The sequence below is a fragment of the Haplochromis burtoni genome, unplaced genomic scaffold, assembly GCF_018398535.1.
Source record: "Haplochromis burtoni strain Fernald_Lab_line unplaced genomic scaffold, NCSU_Asbu1 Contig_6, whole genome shotgun sequence".
NCBI lineage: Eukaryota > Metazoa > Chordata > Actinopteri > Cichliformes > Cichlidae > Haplochromis > Haplochromis burtoni.
In genome coordinates this window covers 3,917,399-3,931,462 of record NW_024582367.1, presented here as the reverse complement: position 1 = coordinate 3,931,462, position 14,064 = coordinate 3,917,399, and the positions used below count along the sequence as shown (strand labels likewise).

General features: G+C 40.3%; 1 protein-coding gene across 3 annotated transcripts in view; it reads right to left on the bottom strand.

The window, feature by feature from the left end:
- Positions 1 to 14,064, bottom strand: part of wnk4a (WNK lysine deficient protein kinase 4a) — a 48,798-nt gene that overhangs the window by 4,612 nt on the left and 30,122 nt on the right. For 2 of the 3 annotated variants that reach the window (XM_005913586.3, XM_042223977.1), the window contains exons 9-17: positions 13,808 to 13,950; positions 12,466 to 12,539; positions 10,904 to 11,039; positions 10,396 to 10,512; positions 6,565 to 6,738; positions 3,799 to 3,853; positions 3,425 to 3,556; positions 1,346 to 2,193; positions 950 to 1,037 (exon numbers count right to left, since the gene is read on the bottom strand). In XM_005913586.3, the coding sequence (XP_005913648.1) occupies positions 950 to 1,037; positions 1,346 to 2,193; positions 3,425 to 3,556; positions 3,799 to 3,853; positions 6,565 to 6,738; positions 10,396 to 10,512; positions 10,904 to 11,039; positions 12,466 to 12,539; positions 13,808 to 13,950 (1,767 nt within the window). The remainder of the gene's footprint in view (positions 1 to 949; positions 1,038 to 1,345; positions 2,194 to 3,424; positions 3,557 to 3,798; positions 3,854 to 6,564; positions 6,739 to 10,395; positions 10,513 to 10,903; positions 11,040 to 12,465; positions 12,540 to 13,807; positions 13,951 to 14,064) is intronic. The other variant, XM_042223981.1, reaches the window with a different exon arrangement.

Sequence of the window (14,064 nt, the reverse complement as noted above, 5' to 3'; positions counted from 1 at the left end):
ATTGAATGGAACATTAAATCCAGACTTGCGCTTACGCAATAGCACTGAGGCACCAGTAATAAGTGATAATGTCAGCAGAGACAGAAGGAACTAGGATTGCAGAAGGAAAAAACTCAAAAAGCAAATGGTCCATCACGTATTTTGAGCCATTACAACAAAATGGATGGCTAAAGGTGCATGTGCGTGTTTGGGACGCACACATAAATATTATACAATAGGCTATTTTCTAGCACTCTGAGCCTCTGGCTAGTAACATTCATCATGTTAGAGCAGTGCCTGCTTGGGGAGTTTTGCTGCAATTCACACATGTACAATAAACATGTCACAAGCAGGAAATCATAAAGTCAGTGTTTGAAAAGAAGAAAAATTCCAAGGATACACTCTCTGGATAAGTGCTTATCTAAGCAAAGCTCTGCAGAACAAGCAGACTTTGTATTGCAGTTTTCTCCAAAACTGCTCATCCATAAATGTGAGTGATTAAACACTCAAGCACTCAAAGACAAAAAATATAAAAATATTAATAAAAGCATGTTGAGATTTAGAGTACTACTTAGAGTATTAGAGTAGTACTTAGGAAATCTTGTGAGAACTTTCTGATAGGAAAGGTAGGAGTTGGTTTTATGGTTACTTATGGTTATACTTATAAATCAATCATGGTATAACAGCTTGCTATCTTCCCGTTCAATAAATAAAACTATGTACCCCGGAGAAGAACTCTTTAGTAGTTAACCAGTGCAACTATGACACAAATATAGAGTTTAAAAAAAGAAACTAAATCTGTTATATGAGGTTGGTGTCTATGCTTGTGCAGTTGCTGATCACATTATTGTTTGTTTATGAAGTAGTTAATGATCTCCAGTTATTTAAAAGCTGAACATCACTGCTATGGCCTTTTTAGTGATGCAGAGACCTGCTTGAAAAACATGAGAACACGCAAATAATTTCTTACCAGATTTGGGGGAAGAAGCTTTTGGTTTGGGGGTACTTGTATTCTTCGCTGGCACAGCAGGGTGCAACCGGCTGTTGAAAGATGATAACTAAACAGAAGGAACAAATATTATTAGCACAAGTGCTACAGCAGACCAGACACGACTGATACTCATTAAATGCCATTTTAAAATTCAACCAATAAATCAGGGCAGTGTGATGGAAGTCCCCGTCTACATGCTAATTTACATTCAATTATTCTAATTAGCTCCATGCAGTGAGGAAGAAATTGCAGTCATATAAAGTGTTCAGAACTATAATATAAAAATGACTAATGAGAATTATTGATAAAGATTAATGAGCTAATCACTCCTATATTAAAAATTGCTTTAGAAGAATCAGAACTAAAATAACTCACAGTGTTTTCTGGGCTCTCTGGGGGTGATGGTGAAAGATCTGATGAGCTTGAACTTGAATTCGAACTGGAGACCTCTGGTCTGGGTTTAGCTGGAGCTGGAGCTTGGGCTGAGGTTGGGGGCATGTGACTCCTTTCCTGGGTCCGGCTGGGGGAACCGGTGAGTCCAACCTGCTGTGCAGGAGGAGGTGGAGGAGGAGTGGAAGCCATGGATGGTGGGGGGGCAGGGTGGGGCCACTGTGGAGGATTGCTGTGAGTTAAATTAGCTCCATCCATTTGAGGCATATGCTCGGGGCTGTAGTAGACATTGTTCTGCACTGGGATCCCCCCTGCAGGGTAAGAGGCCTCTACTGGTGAAGTCTGGTAAGGTTGAGGGTAGACAGAGGGGTAACCTGGCTGTGGAGCCATATGACTGTGTAGGTGGGGGAGAAAGCTTGGATATGAGGGCAGCCCTTGGGTGGGAAGGCCTGCAGGAGGGATAAAAGACTGAGCCATGCTCATTGCCATGGAAATTACATTGGCTAAGGAAAAAAGGGGCTGCGAGTGGGGGGGCCACATGGTGGGAGTTTGAAGGGCAGGAGGGGATATGTTAACAAATTCCGTGTTGACAGGACTTGGGGTCTCACTCACAGGACTCGGCGAGTTTGGGGTTGGGGAGGGAACAGAGGGGAAGGTGGGGTTACTGGCTACACGTGTGAGGGGAGGATGGATCCCGGCTGGCTTGGGTGAACCAGGAGACCCTGGATATGGGAATGGAAAGTGGGTGTGGTTCATAAAAGGCAAGTGGTATTGCTGGTGATTAGGCAGGAGAGATGTAGGGCGGTGATGGTGCTGATTATGAAGAGGAGAACCTAGAACACAAAGAGACAAGCGGAGCTTAATTCAACATATAAAGTAAATGACCTTAGACTAGATTAGAAAACCTTTTCTGTTGTTGTACCATGTAAAATATATTAAAATTAGGGGCATTGATCTTGTTTGTGCTCAACCCAGTGAGTTAGGTTCGATCATATCGTTTCTTTCCTCTCCTCGTCTTGTCAGTCTGAATCTTCCCTCTCCCCGCCTGCCAATATAATCACCATGAGGAGCATAGAGTAAATGTTTCCCGTCCTTTGAAATAATGAGCTTCCATGGTGAACAAAGATGTTTTGTTTAAAGCAGCATCGGACCATAATTGCATCTGATCGCTGGAGCAGTTGCACACCAGGCTTACATGGCCCTGAGGGATTTAGCGTCAATGGAGCAAGTGAGGCTTTCATGTCAACATTTTAGAGGAGTTTAAATGGGATGCACGTGTGTGTATGTATACAAGACTGTGGGTCTAATTGTCAGATTAAAGAAGTCAAGATTTTTACATCACTCCTTGGGGAATAGCTTAGGACGCCAATACCCAGCCCCATCCATTGATTGGCCATCTACCTCAACAATAGCTCCACAGTTATAAACCACACCTCCAGTTGCTGATGATGCAAACCAGCCTGTACTTTTTCCAAGCTGACGGAAACAGGTTAGGCAACACTCTGTAATGTGGCCAAGAAGCATTACAAAAGCAACCATGCACCAGACGTCAAGCAGAGAAGGAACACGGGAGAAGAGGGAATGAGGATGTACAGATGGCAATGCGGTTGCACGTGAAGGATGTGCGCAGTTAAAGTGACTTTAAATGGCTCTCCTTTCGAGAGAGAGTCTCTGACAGGGAAATTCAGCAGGAGTTTGTTCTGGCAAGCAGATGTTGCTGACTATCGCAGGAGTGGAGAACCCTCATGCTTTACAGTGACAGCATTCACAGCTCCCTAAAAGCTAGAAAGCGCCCTTCAGGTGAGGTAATTACCCAGGAGGCCTTGCTGCAAAGCAGAGACAGACGAAGGCTTTGAGGTGTAGTGACGGCGGATGGCGCCATGCGAATGTCTGAACAATACCAAGAACAGGCCCTAAGGAGGGGAGGAGGTTTACGAGGTAGCCGAGCTTTGCTTTGACTTATTCTATGCCAAAGGACTGTAACAATTTTTCAGTGTGCTGAAACAGTAAACAATGCTCGGCCTCTTCGCTCAGGGACCAGAGGGAGGGGCGGAGGCCATTTACCTGGGGCGTTGTGGAAAGACTGTGAGCGTATTAGAGGTCGCACAGGTGAAGTAATGTCTGCACTGGAGACCTCTCCATTGGGACATGGGGGCAAGCCACGTACCCCTACACTCGGTTTAGCCACACTGCAGTCTAAGACGAGACACAAACATGCATGAGTCGATGCTCTTTCACAAATGATCATGCACAGGCAAAAAAAATGCAAGTTAGTCTCACATGCATCTCAGACACACACACACTCGATGGTACTTTTAGAATTAGAGGCTGATTCACTTTCAGATTCCTACCATTTTTTTCTTCTTGAAGAGCATCAAATCATCCAGTTTGCCATTTAATGGATGAATTCAGTTAATCAGAAAACATGTGAAACTCACCAGGCAGAGAAGAGGACGAGTGTGTTCGAGGCAGGGCGTGATTGTGCAGATTAGGCTGTAAAAGAGCACATTTGATAAATTCAGTCTCTCCTTCCAAAAATACTGAAACACTCTGTCCTGTATTGGATATTAAGGCCTGCTTTCTCACTTCAAAGCCCCTTCACAAGTTTGATGATTAGCTCTAATAGCTGGTTAGAGGCATGATTGGAGAACTGCTGCTAGTTTGAGGTCTACATTTATCATGGTGCCTAAGAAAACACCTTAATTTACTGCTTTTAAGATGGTGGATTTATAGGGAAAACATCAAGTCATCAAATCTGAGTGTCAGGCCACACAAACACTAGACCTTGGCCCTCCTCGTTTGATTATTTCAAAGTCTCATTTAGTAATTTAAGATTTCTGTTATAAATGTTTTCAAGCTCAAGCTATTTTTTGTTAGACGTCCTCATAAGATATCAGATCCAGGCAATGACACTTTTCTGTAGACTCTAACACAGAGGTGGGCAATTCCAGGCCTCGAGGGCCGGTGTCCTGCAGGTTTTAGATATCACCCTGGGTCAACACACCTGAATCACTTGATGAGTTCATTACCAAGCCTCTGGAGAACTTCAAGACATGTTGAGGACGTAATTTAACCATTTAAATCAGCTGCGTTGGATTAAGGACACATCTAAAACCTGCAGGACACCGGCCCTCAAGGCCTGGAGTTGCCCACCCCTGCTCTAACAAGTCAACTAAAAACATGTGTGTCTTTGAGTACCTTCTTTCTATTTCCTTTTGATTTTGTATCACTTTACATTGTAAAACTGCAGTTACTTTGTGAATTTTGACTGTTAAAAGCACACAAGCAAACATCAGTTGCTTTCCTTAAAGTTTTGTAATCCCCTCACATTTGTTTTAGAGCAGGGCTGTAAAACATAAGTCCCATTAGCCAAAATCAAATTTGAAGCATGTGGAGGAGGGCATACAGTTTGGACTTTTTTTTTTAAAACTATTTTCATAAGTTTTACAACTTTTTCTACTAATACATACGTTCCCCAAGGCCATTCATACTACACCAAAGTAAATAAGTATTAGATTTCTGTAATTTTACAAATTCACTACTTACAATTTAAGCCTAAAGAGTCATGTTGACCGATTTTTCATTTACTTTTTCGTATACTGAAATATCTCAGGGAATAAGTAGTATTAGTTAAACTTCTGTGTCCTGACAGAACAGGGATATTTACTGGCCTGGCTCACGTAAGATCAAAATAGGCTGCATGTGGCTCGTGATGTAAAAATAGTTTGACAATCTTGCTTTAAAGCCATCAGCGGGCTGAAGTTTTCACATTTCAAAATCTACAGGATAGTGTGTTCTGGGTGAACAAACTCACTAGTATTTTTATTCTTGGATTTAATTTATATATTATTACATCCTTTAAAGGTGTTTTCAGCCTCCTCTGTAGTCATTTTTCAGTGCTGCCGTGTCCACCAAGCTAAACTAACCTGGTGAAATCGCACAAGTGCTGTTTTTGTTTTGTTTGTCCACTGGTATGTAGAGTAAGCTAAGAACAGCTAGACAAGCAGGACTTTCCAGGGATTTAATCTCCATTTATAGAATTTATTAATAGAGTCCCGGCACAATGCCCCACCTCAGCATTACAAGAGCCAGAGTAGAGGCGCTGTGGACAGATGAGTTTCTGGGCTTGTCAGTCTCTTCCTGACTTCCTGTTGGTCTGTTTTCTTTCTCTTTTTCTTTTTTTCCTCCTTGACAATTTAGGACTGCAGTCATATTATCTCTCAGCTGTAAGGGGAAGTGGCTACGCATGCAATACACATCAAAAGTGACGCTATAAACGTAAACTCAACCAGGCTAAAGTGTTCTGTTGAACCCAAGATCTTTGTCCAGATATTAATGTGAAAAGAAAAGAAAAACATCATTGTTTTCCTAAACAATATTCCATAAGCAGCAACTGGAAATGCTTTCACATTAACACAGTTTGCTTTAGAAGCTTTTTCAAGTATCAGGCGTATTTGTCATTGAACGATTCCCATTTTCATGTGGAAACAAGATAAATAGATGATAAATAGTAGTTATGGCTCCAACTTCCCTCTTTTTCCCCATTATTTCTCAATCTCTATGATCATATTTTTTTACCAAAAGGACAAGAATGGTTGTTTCTTTGTGTTCCACAAAGTGGAAAATATCCTGGCAGAACTGATGATTCTTTTCCATAAGTGGACAAGCTGTACCTGGTTACACATTAGGTCACATCTTGTACAGGGACTACACTGCTCCCAACAAGTCAGTTCATTTTACAGCTTAACAAAACCTGGATTCATAAAAGCTTAATTCATCCAAGCATAAATTATTTTACCCACTCCCTGTGGGCAGATATGCTGGAAAGTTCATTATGTTGTGGAAAGGATTTGTGGTTACGGAAACAAATACAAAAAAGGAAACACATGATTTAATGCGTTTTATGATATTAGCACTTTAAGTGAAAGCTCTTCGTCAGGTGGCTTTAAGAGCACTTAGCCTTTAATCTTAAAGGACTAACCTCAGGAAGGACTGTGGACAGTGACGTTTTTTTATTACCAGTGGACAGGACATTACTCTGAAGTGTTGCATTTGTCCCAGATTTATGGGTCTGTCATTGATCAGCGCAGAGAGATGTTGTAATTTATGATAATAAGCACTGTAAAACACAATCACTTCCTTTTTCTCTCAGCTAACAATCCTGTGGCGCAGATTTATGGAAAGGGGCAGGTGCTGTTTCTGACCTGTGAGGACGACAGTGAGCTAATCCCTCCGTGCAATGCAGGCTGGGCAAGTCGGTGCCCAGTGGAGTGGACCGGCTGTTGTTTGGCAAACAGTGCCTCAGCTCGTTTGATGATGTCACCCAAGCGGTAGATAAAGCCCTCCTTCTCTGATGGCAAGATGAACTCGTTGTGCACCTAGATGGCAAAAGGACCATGGAGAATGTATTCAGATACTTCACTTAGTCAAATTCAAAAGTGCCACAAGGTTATGAAAAGCAGCTAGAGTTTCTCGATAGCAGCTCGCCAGATAGTGCAGGATGAATAAGGTTCTTAGGAGCTGTAGCCAAAAAACAACAGTCATAAATAAACTTTTTAGCTTTTAAAAGAAGTGTTATAAATAACAAATTTGAGTCATTTTTAATTTACTTTCACAGACAAAGACATAGACTGTATATCAAAGATGGTTGTGGGCACTGTGACATCACCCATTAGTTTGTGAAGTCCCATTTTCTTGAGTGGCCATCACCAGATATTTCAGTTCTGACATATAATCAATATAATTTGTGTAAACACTAAAATGAAATTTGGCCTTCTTCGTCTAGAAGATGGTGTAAAAAATATGTTTTGTCTTTATTCATTACTAAGATTGTATTTTTCAGTAGTTTTAAGTGGAGGGGATTTTATTTAATTAATATAAAATGACTTAAAGTTTTATTCTGTACTGGTCTGTGTAATGTTATGACTTTTATATAACAATTAGATCTGCAACATTAACTAAACAGCTGTCATCAGTCAAAGTGGAGTAAAGTGCCAAAATGTATTAATTATAAGAAATAAAGTATAAAATATTTTTAACGTGTAATACAATAAATCTGTAAATATAGTACACTAGTGCTTGTTTATTTTGTGGGTTTACGAAATCCACAACGTAGCAGATGCTTAGAGGAGTTTTGCATATTCATGCAGTTTTCAGTGTGTCTGAATTGTGGGCTGAGGCGTAGCATCGTTTCCTGACAACATGGCATAATTCAGCTCATTTAAAACCCTCTACTGAGAACCACTGTGCTGTTGTGAAGCTAAGTGTCCCTGCTTTGCCAAGACGCAATAAACAAAAGCCTAGTGTGTTTTTAAAGTGAAGGAAAACTGCACATCCAGCGAACAAAAAGTGCTACTGCACATGCTGTCTCATCGCACATTCATGTGAGGTTCCCTTCCCCAAGAAGAACTCTTACTTTCATCACGAACCCTCAGTTTTTCCCTACCCTTAACTAGGGATTGTTGGCTTTAGCCCATAGGTCTGTAATGACTCAGTCACTGGTATGCTAGCAAAGATCAAGTGGTTAAAATGCTAAAATATAAATGTTTCAAGTAAATGAATGCTGAGCTTTGTTTAATTTGTGTCACATTTTTTCTAATTTGAATGAAGTAGAATTAACATTTAAAATTTCAGATATAAGCAAAATTAAAAATCAATCAAAATTATTATTTCTCAGGGATTCTAGTGCTACACTCTTATTTGAGGTAGCAAGCACTTATAATGTTTATAAAAGTCAAAAAAGTAGTGCCTCAAACATACATTCTTTCTAACGCCCAGTAGGGGGCGACTCCTGTGGTTGCAAAAAGAACTCACATTGTACAGATGGCAAAACTGCCCACTTTCTACTCTATTTATTACTGCAGTAAAGAAATTCCTACTGAGTTTATGGTCTCATTTGCTAGGTTCAAATCTTGGTTAATAAAGCGTGATCTTGATTTTTGCAAGTTTATTCTCACTTAGCATAAATAGACGAGTGTGCAGTGTCCCGTGTTTCCTCAGTCAGATCCAATCCTACCTTATAATTCTCATGTAAGAGAAATAACCAAGATGGCAAAGGCCAGCATGTCAAGCACAAGGCTTCAAAATAGGGCTGCCACGATTTGTCGACTAGTCACGATTACGTCGACTATCAAAATCGTCGACGACTGATTTAATAGTCGACGTGTCGTTTGAAGCTTTGTAAGATCGCAAAAGACACAGAAGTAGCAGGATTTAAGAGTGTAATAACGGACTGAAACAGAAGATGGCAGCACTGCATGTACAAGGATGCCAGCTGCCGTTAAACCCCGAAGAAGAAGAAGCAGCTGTGTCCCAGAATTCATAGCGCGGCCCAGCTTAGTTTCCAACAATGGCGGTAGCTAGTTAGTTTTAATATTACTCTTATTATTCTTTCTGGGTCACAAAATAAACGTTTAACATATTTTCAGGCGAGAATGTAGCTGTGTAAACCTCAAATATCGGCTCAGTTTATCAGGACACCACATATTTTCAAAAGCGCTCCGACGTTTTCGGAGACGTCTGTTACCCACTAGCTCGATAGCTAGCCGGGGGCTAGGTCACTAGCGCCGTGAGAACACCGGACTCCCGGCAAATTGTTTTCAAACCCACCGCCGTCTTTCGCGACTCAGGTTAAATATATATGAGTCACTTAGATAAATTAAAAATGTTGTTGTTTGGCTTTTTTTTTTTTTAGTATTTTATTTGTTCCTGAGTAAATCGGTTTGGCTGAGATTAAAGTTATAGTTTTTACACAGCTGAATAAACGTCAAGCAGACAGCTGATTATCAGAAGTGTGAGATGCTGGAGAATATACTCCGGTGTCCTGTTATATTTTAGATAGCAAGGAGTTTATTAAACTTTACCGAAACAATCTGCAAATTTCATTAAAATTGAATAAACTATCATCTTGTCTTTATTTTTAGTTAGCACCTTAAAAGCTTAAAGCTGTAAGCTAATGATAGTTATATAAGAGCAGATGCTGCTGGTGCAATAAGCTGTAGTTTTACATCCAGTGGATGATGATCTGATTAGTCGACTAATCGCATAAATAATCGGTGACTAGTCGACTATCAAAATAATCGTTTGTGGCAGCCCTACTTTAGCCAACAAAATACAAATGGCTACTTTGGTCTTTTTAAACAGTCTTTAAGCATTAGCTGCCCAATAAAGGTAACACTAAAGAAAGTACTATCTGAAGGTTGTAGCAAAAAATTGAGACTCACAAGACCAGGAAACATTTGTTCAATCTTGCATTGTCCAATTTTGGGGATGTAAATTGTAGCTTCTGTTTCCTGTTTTTAGCTGACAGGTTAGGAATGGCACCCGGTGTGGTCTTCTGCTACGTTCAGAGATGCTCTTCTGCAGACCTCAGATGTAACAAGGTATGCAGAAGAGCAATTGGTATGCTCCTGACCTGTGGCTTTGACAAGGCATTTTCACCCACACCAACTGCTACTGTCTGCATTTTTCATCTTTTTCAAACTACCCTCCATAAACTCTAGGGATGTTTGTGTGGGAAAATCCCAGTAGATCCATAGTTCTTGAAATACTCAGACCAACCAATATGGTATCAATCACCACACCACATTCAGAAACACTTCAATCAATTTCTCTGACATTCTGATGCTCAGTTTGAACTTCAGTAGATTGTCTTGACAATGTCTATGTGCATAAATGCTATGATTTTCTGCCATGTGACCAGTTGACTAAAGAAAAATGTCGTTGTATAAACATAATAAAGTTATAAAAAACCTAATAAAAACGAGAAATGTAACAAAAGATGACCGTTGAGAGGAGAGAGAGGAGAGCGAAGAGAGAGAGAGATATAGTATATATACTAATATATATATAATATATACATATATAATATATATATATATATAAATATATATATATATATACATATATATATATATATACATATATATATATATATAGATATATATATATATATAAATATAATGGCTAAGCACAGATAATGGCTCACCATGACAGCAGCAATGTCTTCTGAGGGCTAAGCACAGATAATGGCTCACCATGACAGCAGCAATGTCTTCTGGGTTATCTCCATCCAGGTCGAACTTGAAGGTCACCATCTTGTCATTGTGCGTCTGCAGCTGGCACTCCACCACCCGGTCCACTTTATCAGAGAGCTGATGGAGACAGAGAGGACCAATGGTGATGACATGTCTAAAAGCAGGAGTTACAACATGTTTGTGCACATGTATGACACTCTACTGTAGCAGACTGTTTAGGCACATGTGGTTATCCATGATGCGTTTGTCTCTGCAGCAAATCCAAACAGGCTCATTAAATGACCACAGAATGTCCTGATCAAAAAAGCAATGCACTGCGGTCGCTGGGGGAAGAGCAGCATTGCTACTGATAACGTTACATAACTAGGGTGGTGCCTCACCACTCACTCATAAATAAATTTCCTCCGCTAATTCAGTTCAGGCCAGTTTGATTTATTTGTTTATTATGTGCAGAAAAAAAAAGGATTTTGCTGTGCTGTAATTAAACCAAACATTTGATTTATTGTACCCCGATGATGCGAAGCCTCGAGCGCGCCCTCCTCCTGAACAGCTTCGCAGCCGTTCGTCTCGCCACTGATTTCTCGTTCTTCTCCGATAGGCCCTCGTAGCCGTCGCTCAGGCTTGAAGTCACATCAGACGCGTAGCTGTACAAAAAAAAAAATCATATGAGTTAGAAAACACACCCTAAGAAACCACTGATAAATTCCTTGTAAAGCAATTTTAAAGCCAATTCATCATTTAGAACAAAAGTAGAGATCTGAATATCCACAAGGACTGATTATGTTGGCACATAGAAATAAACACTCTGAATTGTCAACGAAAGGGTTGATGTGTTACAGTGGCATGTCTCTGGGGTACAAACAGAGTCTACAAGAAGCTGGTGTTCATCCAGGGAAAGCAACGTGTCGGTGCGATCTGTAACATTTATACAGGAGTTTTAGGTTTCAGAGAACTGCAGAACATTCAGGGTATTTTATAAAAAGGTTTGGTTCAGCTAATTACATCTCATGGGCCTTTTTTTGGACCACTGTGGTAACAGAACCCCTCCTCCTCCATCCACCTCCCCAGCACAGGCTGCAAACATTTACAGGCCTACTGGCTGGCAGCACCCACCAGTCCCTATTTAAAAACCTCCACCTCACAGGTAACTTTAGTTCACCTTCAGACACTGAGTACACAGAAATCAGACAAAAACAGGCGAACATCTGTGGCGATGCTGCAAACCTTTGTTTTCTTTGTTATTTGTGACACGCAGTTTGGGTCGTCAGTTATCGAGGGCTTTTCTCAGAAGAATTAAGCAACTGGGAGTGTGTTTTGGATGCTAAACAGTGCATGACCAGGCTGTTGCAAAACATGACAATCAATCCCCTCTTGATGTTTGCTTCAATTTATAGTAGACTGTTCCTTGCTAATCGAAAAAGGGAACTAAGATGATGGTGAAAGAGCCTGACAATCACTTTATTTACCCTAAAAAGAGCTTTGATAAATTGGAAGATGACATAATTTGTATTAAACATATTAGGTTCAAAATAAAATCACAACTTTAGATCAAATTTGTGTATTTTGAGGTGTGTTAAGCAACGAAAACAGCATTTTCTTATATTCTATAGACTAAAAAAAAAACCCCAAAAAAATAGATATATCATCCTCTTAAAGTGTTAAATCCAAGGTGAACATCCTCCACAACACTCGCACACACAAACACATTGTGCTCAAACATTGTGTGCACTCATGCTGATAAAAAAAAAAAAAACCTGACATCACTAATATCCCACCAGCACAGAAAACAAGGCCTTTACAACATCTGACACACAGTCAAAAAAAGAAATCTTCAAGGGTCCATTCTGCCTCTCTGCAAAGAAAAACCCAGCAGAGTCTGTCTATAGCCTCAAGCCTGAAAGCCCACAGGAGTGGAGGAGGAAGCGATCCAAAGAAAATACATTTCTACAAGATTCCCATTGATTTTCAGGTTTCTTACTTAAATTAGGCAGGAATTGTTAGACTCTATTGTTCATTTAACAGCAAATAAAACGGCGGAGTGAGGAGGACAGAAAGGCTCGACAGATTTACCTCTCCACGGGGGAGTTGAAGCCACTCGTAGGCCTTGAACTGCCGTGTTCTATGTTGTTGGAGACAGCAATACTCTATGAATAGAAAACAGGAATGTGGTAAGATAAACATGGAAAAAGACAGTGTTCATTTTCTTTGTAGTTATATGTGATGTTAGGTGAGGAAAGTACTCACTCTAAAACAGTTATTTCAGTGCTTATGACTAAATTTGAGTTATTTTTGGGTTTACATTTTAACTTGTAAAATATTGATTTTATGACTATATAAATGCAAAATTTAGAGGAAATTTGATTAGTTAGAAAAAGTGATATTTATGCATCAAATATGGGAAAAAGATGATCACAGATCTTTTCACTTTCTGATTTAAAATGAACATAATATTAGAAAAATTACTTTCAATTGAGACTGAGGCACAAGCTGCTAGCATGTCTTTAAGCTCTTAGTCTACCTAAATTTATTCAGCAACATGGCCCAAAAATTGCATTTTGCACGCGCTAACTATAAAACAAAATAAATCCTGACTTGAGGAAAAATATTTAATTCATCCTCTGGGCCCTCCAACCAGTAGCGGGAGATAGCTACCCCTCCCTGAGCCTGGTGCTGTTAGAGGTTTCTTCCTGTTAAAAGTGAGGTTTTTCGTCCCACTGTCACCAAGTGCTTGATCATAGATCTGATAGTTGGGATTTCTTTCTAATATTGTATGGTCTTTACCTTACAACGGGGGTGTCCAACTCCAGGCCTCAAGGGCCGGTGTCCTGCAGGTTTTAGATGTGTCCTTGATCCAGCACAGCTGATTTAAATGGCTAAATGACCTCCTCAACATGTCGTGAAGTTCTCCAGAGGCCTGGTGATGAACTAATCATCTGATTCAGGTGATATCTAAAACCTGCAGGACACCGTCCCTTGAGGCCTGGAGTTGAACAGCCCGCCTTACAATATAAAGCACCTTGAGCTGATTGTTGTGAATTGGCACTATGTAAGTGAAACTGAATTGGATCGAACAAAATTAATAAAAATGTCTTGCTTTGCTGATAAGTCGTCAATGACTGACGGATCTATTTATAAAGTAACAGGTTTAAGTTAAGTGTTAAAACAGTTTAGTAATAAAAACTATCATTAAGAAACTGAAATTAAGAGAAAAAAAACATCAACTATAGTTCTGTATTTAAAGCTGTTCTTAAAAGGTTTGTGTTGCCCTTTAATATTCTTTTTAAATTATGTGTCAGCCCTGGATTGGAGAGATTAATGAAAAGGCGGTCTTGTAAAGTCTTCAAAATCATCCTCCCCTCTACCACCCTGAGCTTTCTCCTTTTATAACAAGCTCTTTATTGAAACCACTCACCGAGGGGAAGCGGAGGGAGATACCGTTTACGGCGGGGGGGTTGGGATGCGTGGTGGGAGAGTTCACAGGCATGCCGACGTTGCCGGCCTCCAGCGGATCCTGAAGACCAGAGGGGCTCAGATAGCCGTCCGTCTCGCAGTCAGCTGTTTCAACAAAGCACATCGACCATTAGCACATAACCCGCTGTGGCCTAAAAAACTGACACAATCTGTACTCTGTGCATTCTTGCACACACCTCTAATGACCCCAGCCTGAGA